General features: G+C 37.7%; 4 protein-coding genes across 4 annotated transcripts in view; all 4 read right to left on the bottom strand.

Moving 5' to 3' along the window:
- The window catches only part of spmap2l (sperm microtubule associated protein 2 like), a 24,248-nt gene extending 22,597 nt beyond the window's left edge, over nucleotides 1-1,651 (bottom strand). The window contains exon 1 of the mRNA XM_088081418.1: nucleotides 1,637-1,651. Within this exon, the coding sequence (XP_087937544.1) occupies nucleotides 1,637-1,651 (15 nt within the window). The remainder of the gene's footprint in view (nucleotides 1-1,636) is intronic.
- On the bottom strand, nucleotides 1,401-6,774 carry arl9 (ARF like GTPase 9). Its single transcript, XM_042493220.2, has 4 exons — nucleotides 6,386-6,774; nucleotides 4,449-4,626; nucleotides 4,017-4,192; nucleotides 1,401-2,857 (listed from the first exon to the last, which is right to left on the bottom strand). The coding sequence occupies exons 1-4, from the start codon at nucleotides 6,590-6,592 to the stop codon at nucleotides 2,681-2,683; spliced, it is 738 nt and encodes a 245-aa protein (XP_042349154.1). The 5' UTR covers nucleotides 6,593-6,774; the 3' UTR covers nucleotides 1,401-2,680.
- A 937-nt stretch (nucleotides 6,775-7,711) lies between these two features.
- LOC121948347 (snRNA-activating protein complex subunit 1-like) lies at nucleotides 7,712-9,298 on the bottom strand. Its single transcript, XM_042493725.2, has one exon. The coding sequence runs from the start codon at nucleotides 9,164-9,166 to the stop codon at nucleotides 8,057-8,059; it is 1,110 nt and encodes a 369-aa protein (XP_042349659.2). The 5' UTR covers nucleotides 9,167-9,298; the 3' UTR covers nucleotides 7,712-8,056.
- Nucleotides 9,299-12,017: 2,719 nt separating this feature from the next.
- Nucleotides 12,018-22,135, bottom strand: srp72 (signal recognition particle 72). The gene is made up of 19 exons (XM_042493668.2): nucleotides 21,978-22,135; nucleotides 21,349-21,469; nucleotides 20,481-20,601; nucleotides 20,134-20,277; nucleotides 19,220-19,331; nucleotides 19,098-19,129; nucleotides 18,767-18,891; nucleotides 18,566-18,623; nucleotides 18,303-18,434; nucleotides 18,063-18,191; nucleotides 17,123-17,195; nucleotides 16,657-16,721; nucleotides 16,424-16,519; nucleotides 15,897-16,000; nucleotides 15,453-15,530; nucleotides 14,712-14,849; nucleotides 14,537-14,574; nucleotides 14,070-14,229; nucleotides 12,018-13,125 (listed from the first exon to the last, which is right to left on the bottom strand). Exons 1-19 carry the CDS (start codon nucleotides 22,075-22,077, stop codon nucleotides 12,945-12,947), a joined length of 2,007 nt encoding a protein of 668 aa, XP_042349602.1. The 5' UTR covers nucleotides 22,078-22,135; the 3' UTR covers nucleotides 12,018-12,944.
- Nucleotides 22,136-23,146: the final 1,011 nt, after the last annotated feature.

Raw genomic sequence — 23,146 nt, forward strand, 5'->3', positions numbered from 1 at the left:
AGCCAGGAGTCCTTAGCAACCAACTTCACACCTGAGGACGCCTTGAAACTGGAGTCCGTACAACTCAACCTGTCTCAAGACTTCCGAGGCATGATGTTAAAAAGAAAGTGATACTTTAAGGTCAGCGGTGAGGCCGGCTGCTGCAGTATTTCTGGAGAGCTGCTGTGTGTTTGGATCAGATTGCAGATACAAAAGTGCTTTGATGGTCTGACGGCAGAGAAAATGTCAGGAGGTATGTTAGGACACGGCTGTTTCCTCACGAGAAGTCCGTCTGCGTCCCAAAATAAGCTGTTTTTATCAGTTTTACACCTATAAAAGTGGCACCACAGAGTGTCCTAAGGGTTATAAAGTTACACTTTATATCCACGTCTGTGAAAACAATAGATGCATCACACACATCTTCAACCAGCAGCACAGAAGATCATTGCAACAAGCACAGTTTCAAAATTAGTGTCACCAATTCAGCATCTAACCAACTGTGTCCCCTTCTGTTCCTGATTTATGGCCAGAAAAGTGTTTTTGTGTAATGCTTTTAATTTCTTTTGCTCCTTTTATTTGCTTTATTCCTGTTGACCTTTTGTATACGCATTTTGCTCTGGTCCTTTTGTTTGACTTTTCTGGATGCGTGTTTGGCATGCGTGTTGATGTTTATTTTATTATACCCTGAGTTCTTGCCTTTGCTTTGTCTGTCAAAGCACTTTGTTAACAGCTGTTTTTAAAGGTGCTTTATTAACAAAAGTTATCATCATTATATCCTAAACATTTATGTGAAATTTTCACGTATGAATTATTGAGTTGTGGCCAAAAACATGTTCTATGAGTGGACATTTGTGCTAAATTTGAGGAAACTCCCTTAAGGTGTTAGTGAGATATCACATTTAAAAGAATGAGACAAATGCAAGGTCATGGTGACCTTGACCTTTAGCCACCAGAATCTAATCAGTTAATTCTTGAGTCCACGTGTACGTTTGCGCCAAATTTGAGGAAACCCTTCAGACTTTAGATTTCGTACCTACAAGAATGACATGGATGAAAGGTCACGGTGACCTTGAAAAAAATTTAATCAGTTAATTGTTGAGGATGTTTGTGCCAAATTTGAAAAAAATTCCCTGATGGTGTTCAAGGTATTGTGTTCACAAGAATGAGACGGACACAAGGTCACACTGACCTTGACCTTTCACCACCATAATCTAATCAGTTGAGTCCAAGTGAACGTTTGTGCCAAATTTGGAAAAAAAAATCCTCAAGATGTTCTGATCACATTCATGAGAATGCGACACACAAGGTCACAGTGAGCTTGACCTTTGACCTATGACTACCAAAATCTAATCAGCTTATATTTGAGTCCAAGTGGGTGTTTGTGCTAAAATTGATAAAATACCCCAAGTCACACCAATCAATTTAGTGGAAACAATTTATTTAAGAAAAAAAATTAAATAAGACAAACTGTTCACACAATACTGTATGATGGACGTGTTTTGTTATTGGGGACAAAAAAAGTGGTTAACATATTTGAAAAAAAATAGTGCTCTTCAAAAACCTTTACATTCCTCAAAACTGGTACACATTAAGGCTTTGCACACAAAAAATATGTATTTCCCAAAAATGAATGGACAGTGAATTAAATAGATCTCACCATATAAAACGGCATTAAGACAAAATAACAAAAGGGCAGGAAGATGTGCGTTTCTCTCTGAAAAGGAAAAAAATGTGGTTATATTCTTCTTTTCAATTTTTTTTGTTTTTAAATAAACCCACTTTTGTAAACCCTAATAAACTTGTGTCATAAAAGCGATACTGTTTTTAAAGCTGTAAACCACCAAAAACACACAGTAACAATATTATAGGATGGTATTATTGTTTGGTGACTCCGCTCATTCAATAATAAAACTACGAATTAACGGCTGATTATTGGAGCAAACTCGCCTCATTCAATAACTCTTTCATTTAAACCTGACATGGTTGTGGTGTCCTCTTGAAATTTTGCTTTGTTATTTTTTAATTCTAATATTAACGGCCACATCAGAGTCTCAGAAGTTTAATGTTTTTAAAGCTGAAAAACTCAAATTTGCACGTTGGCGGCCCCAAATGGCAGAAAGAGGTCACTGTTTTACCAGAAATCAAACGTACCATCACAGACTTAAAGCCTAAAGTTTTGGTTTTCGCTTTGAATTTTCAGCACAAAGTGAGTGAACGTAACAGATTTTTAGATCTCTTCGTATTGCTGTGTTTGATATGAAAAGTTTGCCCTGTTCAGCTTAAAGTGGAGGTATTAAATATGCTGTTCAGTAATAACAGTGCTTTTGTATTTTGTTGTAACAGACTGTTTGCTCGTTGCTGGTGATAAAGCTGCACGCAGCAGCGACACAGATGGCGCGAGTGAACCGACAGCCTGAAATAAATCCACTGTGATTCGGTACCGCCTGACGCTCCGCACTAAAACTTAAAGGCAGCTTTAGAGCTGCTCGTGTTTCATCATCCACAAGTGAAGCACTAAAGGATGAAAATAAATCTTTGAACCCCAATCCCACCGTAACCAAAGCAACAAATAAAGTTTTCTCATGAATAAATTAAAGACTTTCAGCCAGCCTGGTGCAGTGAAAGCGTTTCAGTGAAAAGGTGCAAAGAAAACCCATTAGCTTTTCTCAGATGGATTAAGTGACAACCACCACGCTGTGTTTTATCTGCCGTCACAAACCATCTGGATGATCATGTCCCGCGCGTCCTGGACGCCTGAGCTGAGCTCCGCCTCGCCCTTCTTCACGTAAGTGCCGATGAGGTACAACCTGCGGTCTCCGACCTCGGAGAGGGACAGAGCGTCGTGGAGGTCGGTGATGCTGCAGGCTCCTGGAAGGTCCTGGAAACGTGAGACAAACACGGTGGAGATTTGAATCACTCCTCTTTACTTCAAGATGCATCAGAGGATACTTCGATCAGTTCAGTTCACTTCAGCTTTACTTATTTTATAGTACTGTTACAGTTTTATAACATGAAACATACTGCATATATTCTTACTTATGCGTATCTCATAGTTCATGTAGCGTTGCACACGTATTTATATTTTTTGTATTTTAAACTTACATACTAGTTTTGCACTGAAGCATAAGGCACAATTTTATATGTTACGCACTTTACACACTCAGCACATTATCCATATTATAATTTAAATATATTTACATACTTGTGCAAGTTGTCTATTACTGTATGCATACTTTATTTACATACCTGTGCGATCTGTTTACTATTACTGTTATATATATATATACACACACACACACATACGAGTATACGTTCACTTTAAGCATTTTAATTAAAGCCCCTTTGTGTATATTTTGAGTAAGATTGTAGGATCTTTGTAGTTTTTACAGCATGATTTTACAGTAAAATGAGACAATTCTTGTGAAACAATTATGCAGTCTGTGCATCAGTTTTGACAATCAGGATTTTTAAAATCCTTCAAACGGTGCCTTTCATTGTTGGACATATTTCAGTGGCTTGTTTTACTCCTGTGTTTTTGCATTAAACTTTTCACAGATTTTGAGTAAATAAAACTACATAATTAACTGCATTTACTGTGGGACAGTGCAAGTACAGCTCAGCTATTACACATCTGTTAATCTGTTACACAAGACAAATACTAAAAAACGCAGCCGGAGCTCCTCTGACTCGGAGTTACTCCTCCGATTAAACACTGAGTCACACTTTTACAAAATTCTGATCTGAAACAATAAAATCTCATCCGCACGCGACGGCTGAAACGGTAAGTTGGTTATTATTTTTGGGTTACGTGGTGGACATTTGGAGACATCACGTTGGTTCATGAGAAACTGTGTCGGACCATTTCTCTATTTTCTGAACATTTTTAAAACAAACGAAAAATCAGAAAACTTAATCAATGATGAAAATAATCGTTTGTCGCGGCTCATTCAAAGACAAAGTCTCGGAAACTGTTGGAGGACGAGAAGGACGCAGGCTTTTGTCTAAACCGACCTGGAGTGTTTTTCTGTCACGCTCACCTGTTTGTTGGCCAGGACCATTAAAGGCAGCTGGGGGTCAAAGGTCAGCAGCTCGTGAAGAAGCCTCTTAGCGACGGAGAAAAGCTGCGAGTCAGACGAGTCGACCACAAACACCAGCAGCAGAGCTCGAGACATGTACCTCTGCCAGTACTGACGCAGCTCCTGCTTACCTCCGACTGAGGGACAGACAGAGGGACAGAGACAGAGAGAGACGGACAGAGAGAGCCGGATAGAGACAGAGACAGAGACAGAGACAGACAGACACAGACAGGACGACAGACAGAGAGAGACACAGAGACAGAGAGAGACAGACAAACAGAGAGACAGAGACAGAGACAGATGGACAGAGGGACAGAGGGACAGGACTGTGACTTCAGACTGATAACTGACGCGGTTAAGACGTGCGCCGTCACGTTGAGAGTTCAGACTTACTCTCCAGAAACTCGACGTGCAGGTCGTCTCTGCTGATGGACACGGCGTTGAAGCCCTGCGTCGGCTCCACGTCCCGCTCCAGGCACCCGGTGGCTATACAGGACAGCAGGCTGGTCTTACCGGCTCCGTCCAGACCCAGAACCAGAACCTGAGTCCCCGTGGACTCTGCAGGTTTGGACTGCAGCACAGAACAGAACGAATCAGATTAAACAGACATTATGACACAAAGACACTTATTTCATACTTAACCCTGAGGAACGTGGACATGTGTGTCCTACACTGTTTTGTTTTACAACACTATGCCAGAAAAAAATAAAACAAAGCTTTTTTTTTGTTTTTTAAGCATTTTGAAGAGTTTTGACAGTTTAAGACATTTTTATACTGATTAAGGCCATATCTTTAGATTAATGAATTCAATGCCTTTAAAGTCTTTCTGTATAATCCTCTGGCTTCTTGACCTCTACTGACACTTTTTTAAATAAAAGTTCAACTTTTCAGTTTTTTATCGTGTGTAAATAAATAAATAAAACTGATATTAGACCATCTTTGGTAATCTGTGATTCAAAATCACTACATTTGTAACAGGAAACTGCTTTACACAGCGTTTCGACTGGTTTGAATCACCTAGTCTGTTGTGTTGGAGAGGAAGATAATTTTCTGCAGATAATTTAATAACAAATAACAAACACTGAACAACAAACACTGAAGGAAATCGTACTTGGAGAAGTTAAGCTGGTTGCATCTTCAGTCCTCATTGTTGGATGCCACTAAATCCTCCTAAATCTTGCATACTGTTCCTTTAATCCACAGATTATTTTCTTGATTAATAGATTAGTCTTTTGTCGTATACAGTATCAGGATTTGGAGGGACAGATTGACAGATTTGGTGTCACAGGAATCTTAAAAAAGTAAATATTGACATTTGATTGCATGCAACTTTAGTGTATTTTTGCATCTTCCAGGGCTGGAAATAAGCACCAGCCAAATGCTGGTAAAATATACATTTGGTTACTAGATTTGCTTCACTTACAAACCAAAAAAATATTTAGAGGCTTGTAGATTTTGGAATCCACCATCCATTGTGGCAGGTGGACAAAAAAGTAAATTTTCAGACTTAGCATCTTTGCTTTAAAAAGCAGACTTAATCGATAAACTGATTTCGCAGGACTAACCTTTGTTTTTCCCATTTTAGACAGTATAAACCTACATTTCCCAGAATTCCACACTGCAGCCCCCTGAAAACTCGCCTAAACTTGTTGCTATTGTAACAATAGAAATGAAAGGTATTAACCCTTTAAAACCTGGATCACATCACTCGTCCTGTTCTGCATCTATACACCTTGTAACCCAAGTAAATTGGTTTTATTTCTTTCAAAAACATAAGAAAACAGCAAAGAGCAACTTTGCAGGAAATTTCCCCCAAATTGCAAGAGATCGGTGGACTTGTACAATTTATTTATTTTTTAAAGAAAGAAAAAAAACAAACCCATTTTACATTTTTTTTTTTATTATTAATTTTATTTTTTGCAAATTTCAGGTAATCTACTCATACTTTTTTTGTTGTTGCTAATTTTGGGGTCTTTTTTTCTTCTCATTGCTTTCTCGTGTTTTTTAAAGAAACTAAGCCAATTTCCCAAGGCTCCAAAGGTATTAACCTGGTTTTAGTAGTATTTATAAACTTTGAACAATGTCTATAATTAAGGCAAAGGTTTAAAGACAAAAAAATCCCCTACGGCTGCTTTAATTTGGTTTATTTTAGGGTGTAACGTTAGAAATGTTCTGTTTTTCGTCGACTGCATGAGTCGGCACGTTAAACTGAATCCCAAAATAAACATTGTCATGTGCTTTTTTGACTTTTTCACTTTTAAACATATAAGTTTATTTTAGAGGTAAACGAAGGTGAAAATCCACCGGTGGTTTCCAGGAGTGTCCGTTACCTGTCCAGTCGCTTCAGCCGGCGTCTCCTCGCTCCTCTGCTCCCCATCTCCCTCTCCTCCCTCCCGGCCTCTTCCGCCGTCTTCCTCCGGCGGTGTTTCACGCTTCTTGTCCCGGGAGGAGGACGCGTAGTTCCAGATCAAATAGGTGAGTCCAGCCGCCAGAGCCGCGGAGGCTCCGAGGGCTCCGGCGAGTCTCAACCCGGACATCGCGCTCAATCGCCGGGCTTTGTTTTCACCAACTGCCGCTGTTTCTCCGCCCGTTTACGCCATCGTTTGACTTCACGTGAATCTTTAACTCTGCGTCCTCCTCTTCCTCCTCTTCCTCCGCGCTCAACAAGTGGACCACAGACAGGAAGCCGAGGAGGAACTTTGCACCAGATTTCCGGGAGAAGTTGCTTTTTTTTTATCTGCAGGGTTACAAAGTCGCCGCTGAGGGGCGCAACTGTTCCCGCGATATTTTCAAGATATTAACCCTTTGGAACCTGAATAAACTGGCTCGATTTCTTCTCAAAAATTACCCCAAATTAGCAAGAAATTATGTACTTTTGGAAAAGTTACAAGGAAATAGCATGGAAATTGGTGTTAAAAGTAAAAAAACAAAGCAGAGAAATAATGAAACGGCCCGGGAAAAGGTGCTGAAAAGAAAACATATATAAATATGAATATAAATAATTGTTTTAAAGATATATATGTTTATAATAGTCATAAGATAAAAATGATTATTAATTTTCCCGCTCCTTTTTTAAAACCAATTTTTAGGTAATTTTCTTGTGTTTTATTTTTAAATATTATTATTATTACTATAAGCACTTCTTTTGAGTTTGCCTTTTTTGTTTTCCATTTTTGTTGATGCTGTTTTGTGTTTACTAGTTTTTTTCAGGTAATAATATATATTAAACATCATGTTACAGAATTGTTTGTTTTTGGGTTTTTTTCTTGAACTTATTGAAATTATTATTATTTTCAAATAATATTGCCAAACAATGCCATAAAAGAATTAAGGTATTAGTTTATTTTTGTGTATTGTCCTATAATTTAAAAAATGAAGAATTTACAGCGCACAAAAGCAGTTTAAGTGATTTCAGTTTTCTAATTCGTCCTTAGAGCTTATTTTTTTTAAATAGTCATTTTTAATGTAACTTACATTATTTCTAAAATTAAAATTCTTAAATCTAATGAAGCAAAATGCTGTTGTTATTTTCTTAATTTTTCTTTTTTTTTTTAATTTTTTTTTTTACTAATTTTCAAACAGTAATATATATTTAAATTATGTTAGTTATTTCAATTTTTCAAGCACTTTTTTAAATTGCTTGTTCTTTTTCTTTATATATATATGTATATACACACGTAATTTTCTTGTCCTTTCTACTAATTTTTTGCTACTTTTTGAGGTAATTTCTTCTTTCATTGCCTTCTTCCCAAGTTTTTGAAATCAAATCAAGCCAACTTGCTCAGGTTTCAAAGTGTTAAGAGTGAAAACGAGAGGGTGGGGAATAAAGGCAGAGTGAGTGAATACATTTATTAACAAATTAAAGGATTCTAGTTGCAAAGTGAGTGAAAATCAGCTCAAATCCAGCTGTTTATAAAAATAAAAGGTATTTTCCAAACCAATTAACTTCATTTAAAGCAAAGCACAGAGCGTCTTCGTGCGTCTGAAACTCTTTCCTCCCATCATCCTTTGAAAGGAGCCGTCTGGTTGGTCCTCTTCACCGGCAGCTTCTCCTGCTGCTCCGGAGCGCTCAGCAGCCAGTTCTGGAGCTTGCTCTCCTTCGCCGTCACCCCGAGACTCTTCCAGGTGCGAGCCCGCAGCGAGGGAGGCCTCTTTTTTCGGTGCAGACCCACAGTCTCCTGGACTTGCTCTGCCCCTGAGCTGGAGTCCACCGTCTTGGCCTGCCGGTGTCTCCTGGACTTGGACGCCTCCTGGTAGTTTCCGTAGCTCTTCTGCTTGATGGCGGACACGAGTTTGGCTCTGCTGCTGCTGGACTCCGTTGGCTTCTCCTCCTCCTCGTCCTCCTCGTCCTCCTCCTCATAATCATCATCATCACGAGACTTCTTGTCTTTGTTGTCCTTTGAGAAAGTCTTCTGTTGCCAGGCGATGAACTCTGACATGCACTCTTTCAGGCCGGCGGCAAAGTCTCGATGTGTCATGGTGGCCTGGCAGCTGACCTTCACCGTCACCTCCTTCAGCTTCTCGTACTGGCTCTGGATGTTGTTCAGCTCCTCCAGGATTTCGGCAGAGAGGAGCTCCTGGATCGCCGTGCTCCTCCCGAGAAACTCTGCGCACACGGGCTCCTTCTTCGGCTTCCTCTGCTTCTGGAAGGTGAGAACATGAGACATGGCGGTGTAGTGTATGGCTTTGCTCGCAGCAAGCTTCTCAAAGATGTAAACGACATCGTGGTGCTCAGCCTCCGCAGAGTCCTTCACAAACTTCTGAATCAGACCCCAGTCCCTCAGAGCGAGTCTGATCTTCACCGGCGGAGCTGCGAGCTGAGTGTGGTACAAACCAAACATCAAATACAGGCCTCCCACTCGGATCTGGTAGCTGTACGGAGGCAGGAAGTACTTCACGGCTGTGGCCAGCGCCACTCTGCAGAATCTCTTCATCTCAGCCATGCTGGTGATACCTATGAAGACGTCAGAGAAGCCCATCTCCCTCCAGATGGCCGAAAACACCTCGTACCGGACGGAGTCAGTCTGCTGGAAACGAGCCAGGAGTTCCTCCACGTCTTCAGTCAGAGGAGCGTAGAAGAAATCAGAGTAAATAGGCGGCACGCGAGGCATCGTGGCCACGAAACAAAACCCCAAACAGGAAACAGCGAAACTCTCAAAGTGCCAGTCAGAAGTCTGAAGGAGCTCTGGACGGATTCAAAGCAGGTGACGCTCATCATTGGCAAATTACCCAAAAACAACGCCCACAAGTGGCGGGAGTCAGTCATAGCGTTTGACCCTCAGAAACTCTTGATTTCTTTCAAAAACATGGAAGAAGAAATGACCCAAAAAACTAAAATGAAATTAGTAAAAAAAAAAAAAAAGTACAAAATATTACCTGAAATTTCAAAAAAAAAAAAAAAAAAAAGATTAAAAAATAGAGAAAAAGCAAAATAAAAAACAAAACTTAAAAGGAAATAAATTGAGAAAAAAATGTTTGGAAAACATTAATTCTGTAACATATTTTTAAAACATCTAATGATGACAATTATACATTTAGTTTTCTGGACATTTCTCTTAGGTTTTTTTTAAAAAAAAAAAAATGTTCTAAATCTCCTTAATTTTTGCAGTTTGCAGGACATTTGGGGTTTTCTTTTAAATGTCTTTTCAAACCCTTCATTTTACCATTTAGTGCATACATATACCCAAATATAAAGTCAATGATACTGGATTGGATATTGGATAAAAGTAAGAAAGCAACAACAATAATAAACATAAAAATACTTAAATAAAGACAGAAATTAAAAAAAGAAGAAAAACAAACAAAAGACGATGAAAACAAAAATGCAGGACATTTCTTGCCAAATTACTAGCTGCCTTATTTCATGTTTTTGAAAGAAATCAAACTGATTTCCTCAGGTCTCAAAGGTTAAATTACCTGTGAAAGGTGTCTGAACGCTGCACAAGTGATTTCAATCCAGGTTTTAAAGAGTTAAAGAGACAGATTAGCCCAAAATTCAAGTTCATGTTTTTTCTCTCACCTCATTTGAGACGAAGTACGTCTCACCTCGAGGGTGGATCACGGGGTGGTGACAGAGAGCGGCGGTCGAGTCGGACGGTTCCCGCCAGCCTTCAGTCTGTGGAGGAAATCACAAAAACACTCACATCCTGTTAGATATTGATTTATCAGACGGTGCGTTCTAATACTCATAAAAAGTCCCAATTTGTAGTATGTCAAATGCATTATACCAAAAATACCATGATGTTATATAACATATGATTGCAGTTTGCAAGCCAGCATGCTTTTCTGCATTTTCTGACCCACAATTCTCTGCACGGCGAAGGATTCATCACATCGACTGAGCTGCAAACAGACAACTTACAGTCAGTGACGCAGACTGAAAAAAGATTGATAACCGATGACCAGTCGAATGGTAATAGTAGGAATAAAAACTGTCTAAGTGAGCAAAATTATCAGAGATTACAAACAACAAAATGAAAGCAAACATTGACAGAGAAACAACTAATTTTATCGTAATTAATACAAAATATAAGAATCTAAAACGTATTCATCCACAACTTAAAAGTTAAAACTACATATATCGCAAAGTTACAACATGCAGAACTCTTTTATCTCCATGGTAACAAATTTATGAGCAAGAGGGTCAAAGTTCAGGGCACACTGTTATAAAGAAGTACTACTCACTTTTATGTGTACTCTTCATGCAACAGTACATACTTTGTAGGAGCAGCCATAGAATCTACTACAAGTAAAAAGAAAAAGTACACATTTCCAAACGCAGACAATATGTTATCAAAGCTGTATAACTTCTGATTTAAAAATCAAATTACACAAACAATACTGTTCTCAGAGGTGGATGAAGTACCCGAAAGCCGTACTTGAGTAAAAGTACAAATGTCTTACCATAAAATTACTTTGGTAAAAGTTAAAGTTACCTGTTAGAATATTACTCGAGTAAAAATCTTATCTGATATTTTCTGCACGTAAGCATCAAAAGTAATTTTATGATATCTAATGTACTTAAGTATTGAGAGTAAAAGTACAAGTAAATGCTGTTAATAAAGAAGCAAGCAGAATTATGAGAATTATAAAGATTATTTCTTTGTAACTTCACCTTAAAATAAAGCGTACATTACACCTGAAGAAAAAAAGTTTGTTTTTTTTTGTTTTTTTAGAAAGATTTAAAGAACAAAATCCTGTTTTTTTTCTTCCTTCAGTCATCCCTTCCTCCCTGTTTTGTAGTAACTTTCTAAGATATTTAGGGGAAATGTTGTAGAGTACATTTACATTTTTTTATTTGTGTAAATATATAGTTATATTTTTAATGTAGTGGAATAAAAGTGAAAGTTGACAGAAATATAACAACTCAAGAGAAGTACAAAGACTCCCCAAAAATATTTAAGAACTTTAACAAAATATTATTAATTTGCTACATTACAGCGCTGCTGAGTTGTGCTTAGTGTCAGTATATTTATGTGTGGCATACAGCACAAGATATTTTAATATATTAATGTACTAGTTAGTCAGTGCTGAACTCCAGCTGAGATGTATTCTGACAAAACTACAGTTTTACCTACTTTTATTCTGAAAAGAAGATCCATATTCTACCATTTCTGTAAATTTTTTTGGAAAATCACGTACATGTATTTTATATAAATTACAAAAATGATGTCTAACATGTGACCACCAGAGGGCTCCATGTGTTTCATCGAGGAATAATTCAATTCAAATTCAAACTCTAAATTTACTCAGCACGATTTCATATAAAAATCAGATTTTCAATAATCATTAAAAAAAAGTCTCTAATTTTACTTAAATAAGTGGATAAAATTCAGTCCTATCAAAAAATAAAAAGTAAAAAAAAAAATCATTTAATATCAAAGTAATACCTCGACAGATCTCAGTACAGTTTTGGAGCGGGGTCATGTAGTCGGATGTTGTAGGAACCACAGGGGTCGTGTGTCATTGTTAAGGGTTTTATTAAGACTTAACAAAAGGGGACACCTGTTCGGTCCTAAAACATGCGTCTGAAAGAATTCAACAATTTAAATTCTTTAGCTTGAGTTTGGGCCAACACAAGGATTCAAAAATAAATATTCTTTAACACCTGTCTTTGCAGCTGATTGAAACTAAAGGGACAATTTAAGGAAACATGAAGCAAAAAGCCAGAGTATGATATACGATATATAATACTCAGAGCCAAGAAATATTAAAGGACAAATCCCCCAAATTTAACTTCAGGTTGCCTTTCAAAAGCAGGTTGTTTCTAAAACCGCATAATTAACGATATTAACAAAAACGTGAAAACCGAGATGACACTGAATTACACGTCCTGTTACTACCTTCAAAGGTCCAAAAAACTGTTCTTGATATCAGGAGGAACATGATTTTACAGTTTAATTAAAACTTCACTGAACAGAGGTTGGCAGGATCAACCCCCAAAAAATCTATTTTAACATTTTATTAAAGAAGCTGTTTCTAAATGTAGTGTCTCTAAAAACCAGACACATCACAAGGTGAAAAATGTCATTCTGAATATAAACAAGAGCACTCGTTAACAGTAAAGACGTTTTTATGATTCATCTGAGCTTCAGTGAAAAATAATAACTGTAGTATTTTTGTTCACTAAACTGTGACCTCAGAAGGTCACGACGAAAGTAAAAACAGCTTTTGCAGAGCAACACAAAGTTAATTTAGGTGAAAATGTCCTTTAAATTGTCTCTTCTGTACCTTTAACGCGACAAATCAAAGACAGAAGAGCAGAGGGAGCTTTTGGTTTCACGTGTTTAAATGATCGGCCGAAACTGAAGTAAAATTTAACTTGGAACATAAAAAAAGAGACATCAGTGGATCTCGTGGCCCCTCTGCCTCACGCTAGTTTCCCTCCGACTACCAGCCTCCTTTGCCTCCCTTCTTCTTCTTCTGTGGTGCCTTCTTGCGTGTGGCCCCTGAGGCTGCAGGTTTCTGCTGTCGTGGGGGGACCACGTTGCTGGCGGCGGCTGCGGATGAGCCGGATGCAGACCCTGGTCTGGGGGAGGTAGGGGGGCTGCTGGCTGTCTTACTGGCGTCCCTGAAACAGAGAAAGACAAAAATCAGCGAGCGCTCTAAAAAAAATAAAATGTTTGATCATTCTGGAAATATTTTGCACCAAAAATTCACCGTTAAACACTTTAAACAAGTTGAATTGTGCCGTGTGTGTTTCTGTGCACTGCAAATTCTTTCAAGCCACTGAAAACCAGGGGTCGACCGAAACCCCGGTTTTTCGGGGCTGGTACTGATTATACCGATATTTGGAACCACTATGCATTATCAAGAATTGGAAATATAAAAAACTCTAATGCACAACTTTGTTTAAATGTCTTAAAAGTGTTTGGCTTCCAAAATCATACACAGCAACTTCCTTCTATAAAGTCAAGTGAAAATTAAAAAAAAAAAAAAAAAAAGAATTTACGAAAATAGCTCCCTGAGGTTTTACAAAGTAAAAGTTCCTCTCATGCAGTTTTAAAATAATTCATTTTATCGGACATCATTAAAATAAAATGCTGATTCAGATCATCGGTAAAATGCCAAATGTTGGCCAGGCCGATAATCTGTCGACCCCTACAGGAAACCCAAATCCATAAGATTTTTGTTGATGCTCAAAGAGGAAATCATCTGTGTTATTATATATGCATTTTTAAGGTGTCAAACCTTAAACCCCATCAAGGGTTCAATGATATGAGTAATAACCCTGATGTAAAAAATAAATAATCAATTATTAAAATAATGTTGATAATTTGTCTATATGCAGTGAGGGGAATTTATGATGGAAGAGTAATTTTAAGAGCTGAGATATTTGATATTAGCAGTCAGTTGATATTTACTCACTTTCTCAAATGTAGAAGCCTTTCTGAAAGTCGTAGCGTATGGATTTTGACTTTGGCTGAAACTAATTCTTATTCTGGCTAAAATAACCTGACAGACAGACAGACGCTCTCGCAGGTGACGTGCACATGCATGTGGTTCAGTACTCACAGCTCGGCCGACGCTCCGGCCGTCGCTCCCTGTGTGCCTTTTCCTATCTGGTCCTTCTTCTTGCCCTTCTTCTTGCCTCTGTAGTACGAACGCTCCCTCATGGGCAGCCACCGCTCAAGGTCAGGGGTCGCTTTGGGGTCGTAGTTTTTGGGTAATTTGCCTGAAAAGAGGATGGGGATGCATCACAGAAGAGTGGCGCTCATCTCAGAATAGTGAGTGAATAAATGAGAGATCTGAGGTCGATAAAAGTCTGCAAAACTTATTATAACGTTCACTGAGTAAGTTTCACACGTTTTAAATACAGATGTGACGATTCATTATCTTCATGTATGTCAATCAGAAACTTTTTGAAGAGTGATAATTTGTTTTACTTTAATGCTAATGACACTTTGTGAGAGTGAGCGCCTTTTTTCATCATTATTTTGGAAATAATCTCTCACACAAACAATATTGGATCAAAGACCTACCTCTCTTTTTCTTCTTCTTCTTTTTGATCTCGCCTTGGCTGTTAGGAAATTCACACACGTTAGCATAAAGCAGGGGGAAGAACAGCCGCCAAAACTCATCCTGCCCACTCTGCTCAATAATATATTTTCAACAAGAAACTGAAAACAAACAAAAAACTGAGTAAAGAGGACTGACCTTTGTTCTTTGGGAAGGTTTTCTCCTGTGACCTTAGCAGCTTTTTTCCTGACGTAGGTCGCTCCGTGCGAGTTCTCCAGCTCGTCCACGTCCACATTGAAGGCCATTGTGTCCGCGGACGGTAGGTGTTTGCTGAGGCTGGAGAGGACCGCTGAGGACAAAACTGTTTTGCATTTCAAATGTGCGCCTTCACAAGATCATCTCAGTCCCGGCCTGAGGGTTTTTGCTTTGTTTTTGTTCGCCATTACAGCGACGCGTAAGAGAACTTGCAATAGTTGCAAGCTTCATGCCAAATTTCAGCCTCTGGGGGCAAACATTCAGATAAATGTTTATTAATGTGCACTGCCCATGTAATCTTAAATTGTAAAAATAAAAATGCAAACAAATAAAAAAAACTGTGGCCACAAAAGGCTGGAAACATTTTCATGGACTGGCCAACTAACGAACCGACCAACAGAGCAAAAATAATGTAATAAATCCCATTATAATTTCACCAAACCCCATATAGTGTCTTCATAGTCCTAACTTTATCTGATCATTAATCCAAAACAACAAAAATATTAATTTATCACAGTAAAAGGGCAGACAATCCTCGCATTTCAGAAGCTGAAATCAGAGAATGTTTTTCTTTTTGCTTGAAAAATAATTATCTGATCAGCAAGAGCTGAAAATGACTAAAAAACACAATTGTTTCGTCTCTAGTTTCTTTCATTTCAGTTATTTCAGTAGATCAAAGGATACGATTTGGCTTTATCCGTGTCCACAAGAGAATACGCCGAGATGAGCTGTGCCAATGTGTGGATGTCGTTGGTGTTTTGCCTGTTTTCAAAAAAATTAAATAAATGAATCTGCATCATTGTGACAGAAGGAATTCAAACAAACATCACCTGACAAAGACTAACACAAAAAAGCAAAAGTTAGACATCAATGTGCATCAGAAGTGCATCAATGTGTAAATGAATAAATTCTTCGTCTTCACATAATTCTGTTTTTTCCTGCTGTGTATGCACATTATAATAACGTTTATCGAGCTGTTTAATAATTTGATAAACATAAGCTGCTTCGTGTCAACAAGACTGAGAATCAGCAGCTGGGAGACCTCTGAGGAGCTCATTGTGTGTTTTTCTGCACTAAATCCTCCACATGTTGAACTTCAGAGTGTTATTTTGCAGGACTGTAACTCACTTCCACAGCTGCTCCAGATCACTAATGGCTTCTTTTTTCCGACCGTACTTCAGTTTGAAATTAGCAGCTTCTCGTACGAGCGCCAAGTGTGCGGCAGATCCGGGCTGCGGAGGAGGAAGAACGGACCGATTACACAGCGGAAACTTTCACAGAAGAAAATTAAAAAAAACCCTAAATAAAACAAGAAAGTAACTTGAATAAAAGTAATCATGCAACATAGTTTTAAACATAATATAATTATAGTTTTCTGGACATTTCCCTCTTGCTTTTTACATAAATGATTTCTTGCAATGTAGCACTGAACCTCCTTTCAGTCAAAGCCAGTGGGATGTAATGTCAGAGTGTTTTTTCTTTCCTGAATGAGACATTTGCTCAGTAAAAGGCATCTGAATGCAGCACAAAAAGAGTTATGAGTTCGCTTCTCAGCTCACAGGAAATCTAGCTGGAGTCTCAGAATAATCACCGCCGTCTTACATCATCTGGCAACAGATATTTTTAAAGATGTGAAATGAACATCAGACACAAACCTGTTCAGACTGGTAATGACCAATAGCTTGTTTGAAAACATCAATGGCGCTGTCAATGTCTTCTTCGTGGGAGTACATCGTCACCAGAGCTGAAATCTAAAATGTCAATGACACCGTTTACGTAACTTGTAGTTCACACAGTTAGCGGTACGAGAACTCTTTATTAATAGAAAAACAACATTTTAATCCAAGTGCTGGATCAGAGATACTATAGTGTTTCATTTCAGACTTACCATCCCTGCTTTGTGCTTGAACTCTTCAATGGACCGCAAAACATCACAAGCTTTTGTTACGTGACCTGAGGACAGAAGAAATGATTTATTATTTACACTTTACGAGTATTTTAACAAAATATGCAGCCATTGTGAAGTGACTTTAATTAAACTCATAGAATCAAAATCAAAATCACTGCAAACGTAGAAAGCTTACTACTGGAATACTAAATTTAATATTACATTTTAAAAAATGTAATTCTTCCAAGAGAACTGTACTCTTGTTAACTAATATTTAAGCCATCAAATGATTAAAAACTGCATCAACTGCTCAGTAAAATCGTAAAATATGCTTTCATTTGACAAAAAATATTTGAGTGTTTACAGCAGAAAGCTGGGAACTGGAACATTTAACTGATATCCTGTCCTGAGAGGGTCTGTCTCAACATATCAAACTTCTTTACTCAATGCAAAGTCATGCCAGTACCTTGTATCAAATAGAGTTGTGCCATAGTCAGTTTGATGCCAGATGCACTTTCTGGGTGTTGGTCTGAGAATTGCTGAAAAACAAAATAACAGTCAGGCAGAACGGTTTAAAAACAACACAAATTACTGTATACACACAAAACCATAATTACTGAAAAAAAGATGGCATAAAAACATAAATTGTATTATTTCTGGGCGTCATTCTGGACTTTTGTCATTTTTACTTTTTTCCATCTGATGTCATTTTTTAAACCTTATTTGGCATATGAAGACAACGTGCTATTTCCACCCGGTGCATTGTCACAATCAATGTTGCTGCAAATCACTGACATATCCCAGGCTGTGATAACAAAAAAATCTACTTAGCATGTAGTACAATGAAAATAATTCTTTTTTTTTTTATCACTTAAAAACATAGTAGCATCATGACACAGACATGGCATTTAAAGGGTTTAAGTTTTTCAAAATTAATGGATACTTAATATTTATGACTAGGACTGATTTGGGGTTAAAAAATAATTCAGTGAAAGTAGAAAATAACATTAATGTATATTTTTTAAAGCTTGATTTTTAAACACCGCATTTTGTAAGCAGAGTGATACAAATGTGTGTAATATTAAAGCGGGCCCTAAGGGTTAATTAGGTTAAATTCTAAAGTTCATGACTCAAGGCCACAACAACAATTTTAAAATTGATGCTATGAAGAGAATAGAATATAAAATACTTCATTGTCTATTTTTTGCATGCAAAAGGCAGATATGTCTTTGATTTGCACGTGCAAAATCTGCTATTAAAAAGTCTAAATTAAAACACATCATCACACTTCCAGACAGGACGCATCAAAATTTACACAAAACACAGAAGAAGAAATAAGGAGCATTTAGTTTGTGTTTAGGATGTTTGTCAGACTGAAGTTAACCAGCAGCGTTCGTCGTTTCTACCTGGAGCAGCTCGATGGCCCTGCTGTGCTGCTTCTCTCTGCACAGCTGAGCAACCTGGATGAGGACCGGCCGCGGGTGACCCGGATTCTGGGACTGAAGACTGGATGAGAGTTTCCTGCACTGGTCAGCCTGTCGACAGCAAACGGCAATGAATGCACCAATAACACGTGGTCAGCTATGAAATGTAAAATTCTGAAAAACCAGCCATTACTGTTCTCATAACAGGTTTTTTTGAGCTACCTGGTTCGTGTACATGGCCAGGAGGGCTTTGTTGAAGTCGATGGCCTGCAGCTGCTTTTTCGCCAGCTTGTATTCAACACCTTCAGCGTTCGTCAGTTTCACCTTTTTCTTTGAGTCAAACACGTTTTGGTCCTATGAAAACAGACAAAGCTTTAATTTAAAAAAAAAAAACAAAAAACCCAAACAAACACTTGATACAGGAGGAATTTTGCTGCAGCTTTAATAGTGACGTTTTCCACTTGGTGAGAATATCAAACTCTCACCTTGTTTATTGTAATGATATTATTAGCAGTCACAGCGAGCAGCCCCACATCTGATGGCCTGCAAATTAAGAGCATATTTTAGTATTGATTTGACATCTGAACTGTTGACACTGAGTTTTTTGGTAAATTGATGGAGAGTCAGTGCATTCACAACACAACTTCAAACTAGAAAACAACAATATGGATGAACCGTGGACTCACTTGAGCTTGATGACCTGGTTGTAGAGCTGCAGAGCCTCGTCTGTCCGACCTTGTAACTGCATGACGTACGCCATCTGAGAATGGATGACAGCCAGCTCTGACTCGATGTCCTCCTCAGTCACATCCTGAGAGAGACAAACCAGCAAGACAGCGATTATGCCGGGAAAAGTATGAACCCATCTGTCATTTTTTTCCAACGCATGCTCTTGCAAGATCAAATCAAAAAAGTATGAAGCACCTTCTATTGTCTTTTATATGAAAATGTAAAATTGAAACGGCTGATTTGCTTGAAAATGGATGAGACTTATGAATGATGCTTAAATGTACTCACAGAATCATCTGCCAATGAGACTCTGCAAAGCTCTGCAAAAGAAAACTTTAATCAGTTCAAGTCAAATCCAGGGCGGATAAAACAGCAGGTTGACAGAGAAGACAGAGCGGAGTGGGACTGACCCTCTGCTTGTCGTAGTTTATTTAGGGCCTCTGTAAGCTGTCCTTGGCCAATCAGAGCGCAGGCAGCATTGTAGCACAGCTCATACGTCGACTCTGGAAGACCCAGATCCTCCTGTAGGTGACGAGAGAACACATCTTAAAAACCATGTAAAACAATAAACACAGAGTCATTTTCCCAGTGAAACATCAAGGCTGACTGCAGTTCAGTAATCTTGAGCTGAGCGTGAACGGACTGTCGGAGCTCTTCTACTCTGGTAAAAATACTACAGGCGTCAAACACAATTGAACAATTAAATCTCCATGACTTTTCCATGACTCTGGGGCAACTTTTCAAGACCATGCATTCTCTGGAATGACCACTGACACTCTTTTCACTTTACATTTTTTGGGGCTTTTTCTTTGCAATAATTTTTTGGGCAATTTGTCAAGACAAGATTTTGCTCATTTTTTTGTCTGTGAAATCTTTGTCAGATTCTAAAGAAAACACACCATCCAAACCCACGGACCATGTGTACTTAAAAAAAGACAGCATTTACCAAATTCAGAAACTGTAAAATCAGAAATTATTGTTGGAATTTCAAATTTCTGATATAGCTTAAGCGCCATGTGTTATTATATGGTTTTGCAAAACAAAATATTATGACTTTTCCAAAACGTTTAGGGTATATTTAGTTTTCCAAAACTTTTCCAGACCTGGAAATTGCTATTTGCAAAGTTCCAAGAGTTTTCTGGGTTTTTCATGAACATACGAAACCTGAAGCTTACTGAATACATCTAGAAAAGTAGCTGAATATGAAAATCAATCCAGAGTAATGATACTAATTTAACTGACTGGAACATTCAGACTGTAAACTTGCTTGCGCAACAGAGGGATAAAAAATGCCTTTTTTAAAATTTCATAGAGGAGTGCTTACCAACGGAGCTTCCTCCCACTGACTCATAGAAGCGACCACAGCAGCGAGGTTGGTCTTCCTCTCCTCCTCGTACTCGTCCTGGGAGTTCCTGATCAGATCTGTGTAGACGGACTTGCAGTCATTGTAGCGCTCCAGTCTGTACAACTGGACCGTAAAGACAGACACAATTCCAATCAGAAGGAGTGTTTCATGTCAAATCATTGCTCAAATGCTGTTTCAAGGGTTCATGTGTCATATTAACAAGAGCATTAGCAGAAACATGTTCTTCTTTACGCTTGAAAGTCTCAAAAGTATACAAATTACAAATGTGAAGCATCCAGGAATAATATGATTTTCTTCAGCCGTACCACTTGACCGTAGAGCTCCTTCAGCTTGTCTGTTTGCTCAGGAGCACTTTCAATGGTCTTCAGGGCACTTTCCACTCTGTTCAGCCGGTACTCGCAGTACGCCTTCTCAAACACAACATCACTGAGAAAAAAGAGTATAAATAAAATACGATGACTACAGGGAGATGGTGCAAAGCGCAAGACAAGTATTAAGTACTTTGTTAGTTGTTTGTAAAGCATGAAACAGGCACTGCAAATGTTGTATTCAGTTATAATATTTCTAACTGTTTTAATATAGGAATGCACAATAATACTGGTAACATCATCAGCATTGGCAGATACTGACTTTAAAATGAAACATTGGAATTGGACAATAGACTAATTTCTGCCAATATCACAACCCAATTTTTTAAAATTATTATTATTATCTGCGAAGTGAGCATGTTCAGAACATCAACCCTAAGTTGGCATATTATTCTTATTTAACATTGGCATTTAAATAAATCTTTGTGCTGGAGTTTCTTATATTCTAAATTCTAAATATTGACTGATAGATTTTCATTTTTATAGTAAATGAACATCAGCTCCAAATATCTGTTTTCAATCTCTCAGTAACCAAAACAAAAAAAAACCAAAACAATATCTATCACCCCTAACCTCTATATGTGAAACATTGGTTATTACTGCTTGTTTGTTAAATGCTGAAGTTGTACTGTGTTAATTTACATTATCCCTATCAAATGAGCTATGTAAACAAATAGATAAATAAATATCAGCTGTCGACTGACCTATATATCAATCAGACTCTAAAAAACAACAACAAATACATTCAGTATACAGTCAGAATAGTGCAGTCACAAATAAGCAATAACAACAGTTGGCTGTTTACCTGCCGAGCACCTTTGAGTGCGTGTTCATGACATTCAGCGCCTCTTTGAAGCTCCCATTCTGCACAAGGCAAACGATCTTACAGTGAAGGGCCGTCACATCGTCCCTGTTTTCGTGCAAAACTGCGACACGAGGACACACAAACACATTGTGAATTATCAAAACAAATGCCAACTACACGCAGATACAGCATGGACTGAAAGCTGGATGATAAAATGCAGAATAAACAGTCACTAAACGGGTTGGTGACAGCTGACTAACAGCTGCTTAGCTTCGGACCATGATATTAGCTTCAAGGCTAGGGACACGTCACTGATCAGAGAAGGACGGCGCATTTCGGGAGAAAATATTACTTAATAACTTAAAATAAAAGCTACATTATCTAGTTTGGTTTTTAACCATAACACTTAATTATGTAAATTTAAGCACATTTTTGGCATACAAAGCTAACTCGGTGTTTGAGGGACCCGATAAGTAGCAGTCTAACTGCCGTTAGCTTAGCCACATGCTAACAGCTGGTCATGCAGCTGGGCGCTAGCTTTAGCCGCTGAAGAAATCAACCGTTTGTCTGCTTTCTGACGGCAACTCCGGTCCAGTTTGAGAGTGAAAATGAAAGAAATGGATACCTACTTTTAGTTAGAGCTTTCAGGGCTCTTGTAAAGTCTCCATTCTGCCCACAGCGGTTCACTTCAGTCCACAGCGAAGCCACAGAGACTCCGCCGCTCGCCATCTTGGCTGAATGGGCTCACAGTGACGCCGGAAGCAGAAAGTGCACACATCCGGGTTACCGGAAATACTATTTATTCAAATATTTGTGTACTATAATATTGCATAATATATAACATTTATTCAAATATTTATATATGTATTATATATATCATTAATTAGCAAACAAGACGTCTTTAGGCGTCAATTAAAAGTTTATATTTAGTACCGTTGGTTGATTTATCGCAAATGACGGTTTTTGCAGAGGTACTTCACCAGTTAACCCTTTAAAACCTATGCAAATTTTTTCTTTTTTCTTTTTCTTAAAAAAAATCTAAAACAAACAAACAAACAAAAAAGCGAAAAAAAGCAGCTCAACGAGAATTACTAAAAAAAGTAGCAAGACATTTGTAAAAAAAAAAAAAGTGACAATATATGTTAAATTACATATTTTATCAGTTACTAATAGCCAGCATTACTTGATTACTTGTACATAGCATAACTTAACATAACATAACATAACATCTTTATATAATCTATGATTTATAAAGATGAGTAGCCAAAATAAGGCGTAAACATGCTTATATCGATAGTGGTGTTATTAACATGTTACAGAATAGTGAGTAAATAAACAATGAGACATTTAATTATATAGTAAAGTGAATGTTTGATGTTAGAGAGACAACATTTAACAAAACGTTATCAAAACATTTAACTTGTTATTTGTGCTTCATTTTCCTAAAAATCTTCTCTGTATTTGCGAATCCACGATGGCAAAACATTAAGTTTTAGATCAAAAATAAACTGACAATTTTGTCTCTGTGATGTAACCCTTTGAAACCTAAGCAAATTGGTGTATTTCAAAAACGTGGTGAGGAGGCAGTAACAAGAATAAGAAAATTATCTTAAAATTGAGCAAAAACAGAAAGAAAATCCCGCTAAAAGTTATAATATTAAAAAAATATCAATGTATACATTTTTTAATGTGATAGAATTTTAAATATAACATTATAATTAGCAAAAATATAGTTTTCTAGACATTTTTCTCTTCTTTTTTTGGATAATTTATACCCTCACCTTCTTTTCAAACTAAT

This window comes from Plectropomus leopardus, chromosome 8, assembly GCF_026936395.1.
Source record: "Plectropomus leopardus strain MGB_pleo_1.0 chromosome 8, ASM2693639v1, whole genome shotgun sequence".
NCBI lineage: Eukaryota > Metazoa > Chordata > Actinopteri > Perciformes > Serranidae > Plectropomus > Plectropomus leopardus.

Excerpts from the sequence above, each read along its gene's own strand:
- srp72 (XM_042493668.2), bottom strand. The coding sequence starts at position 22,077 with ATGGCGAGCGGCGGAGTCTCTGTGGCTTCGCTGTGGACTGAAGTGAAC. Across the intron at positions 19,130-19,219 it reads TAAACTACGACAAGCAGAGG|AGCTTTGCAGAGTCTCATTG; the intron begins GTCAGTCCCACT and ends TTTCTTTTGCAG. Across the intron at positions 17,196-18,062 it reads GGGCCATCGAGCTGCTCCAG|CAATTCTCAGACCAACACCC; the intron begins GTAGAAACGACG and ends TTTGTTTTTCAG.
- arl9 (XM_042493220.2), bottom strand. The coding sequence starts at position 6,592 with ATGTCCGGGTTGAGACTCGCCGGAGCCCTCGGAGCCTCCGCGGCTCTG. Across the intron at positions 4,627-6,385 it reads CGGCTGAAGCGACTGGACAG|TCCAAACCTGCAGAGTCCAC; the intron begins GTAACGGACACT and ends TCTGTGCTGCAG. Across the intron at positions 2,858-4,016 it reads TGGTCCTGGCCAACAAACAG|GACCTTCCAGGAGCCTGCAG; the intron begins GTGAGCGTGACA and ends TCACGTTTCCAG.
- LOC121948347 (XM_042493725.2), bottom strand. The coding sequence starts at position 9,166 with ATGCCTCGCGTGCCGCCTATTTACTCTGATTTCTTCTACGCTCCTCTG.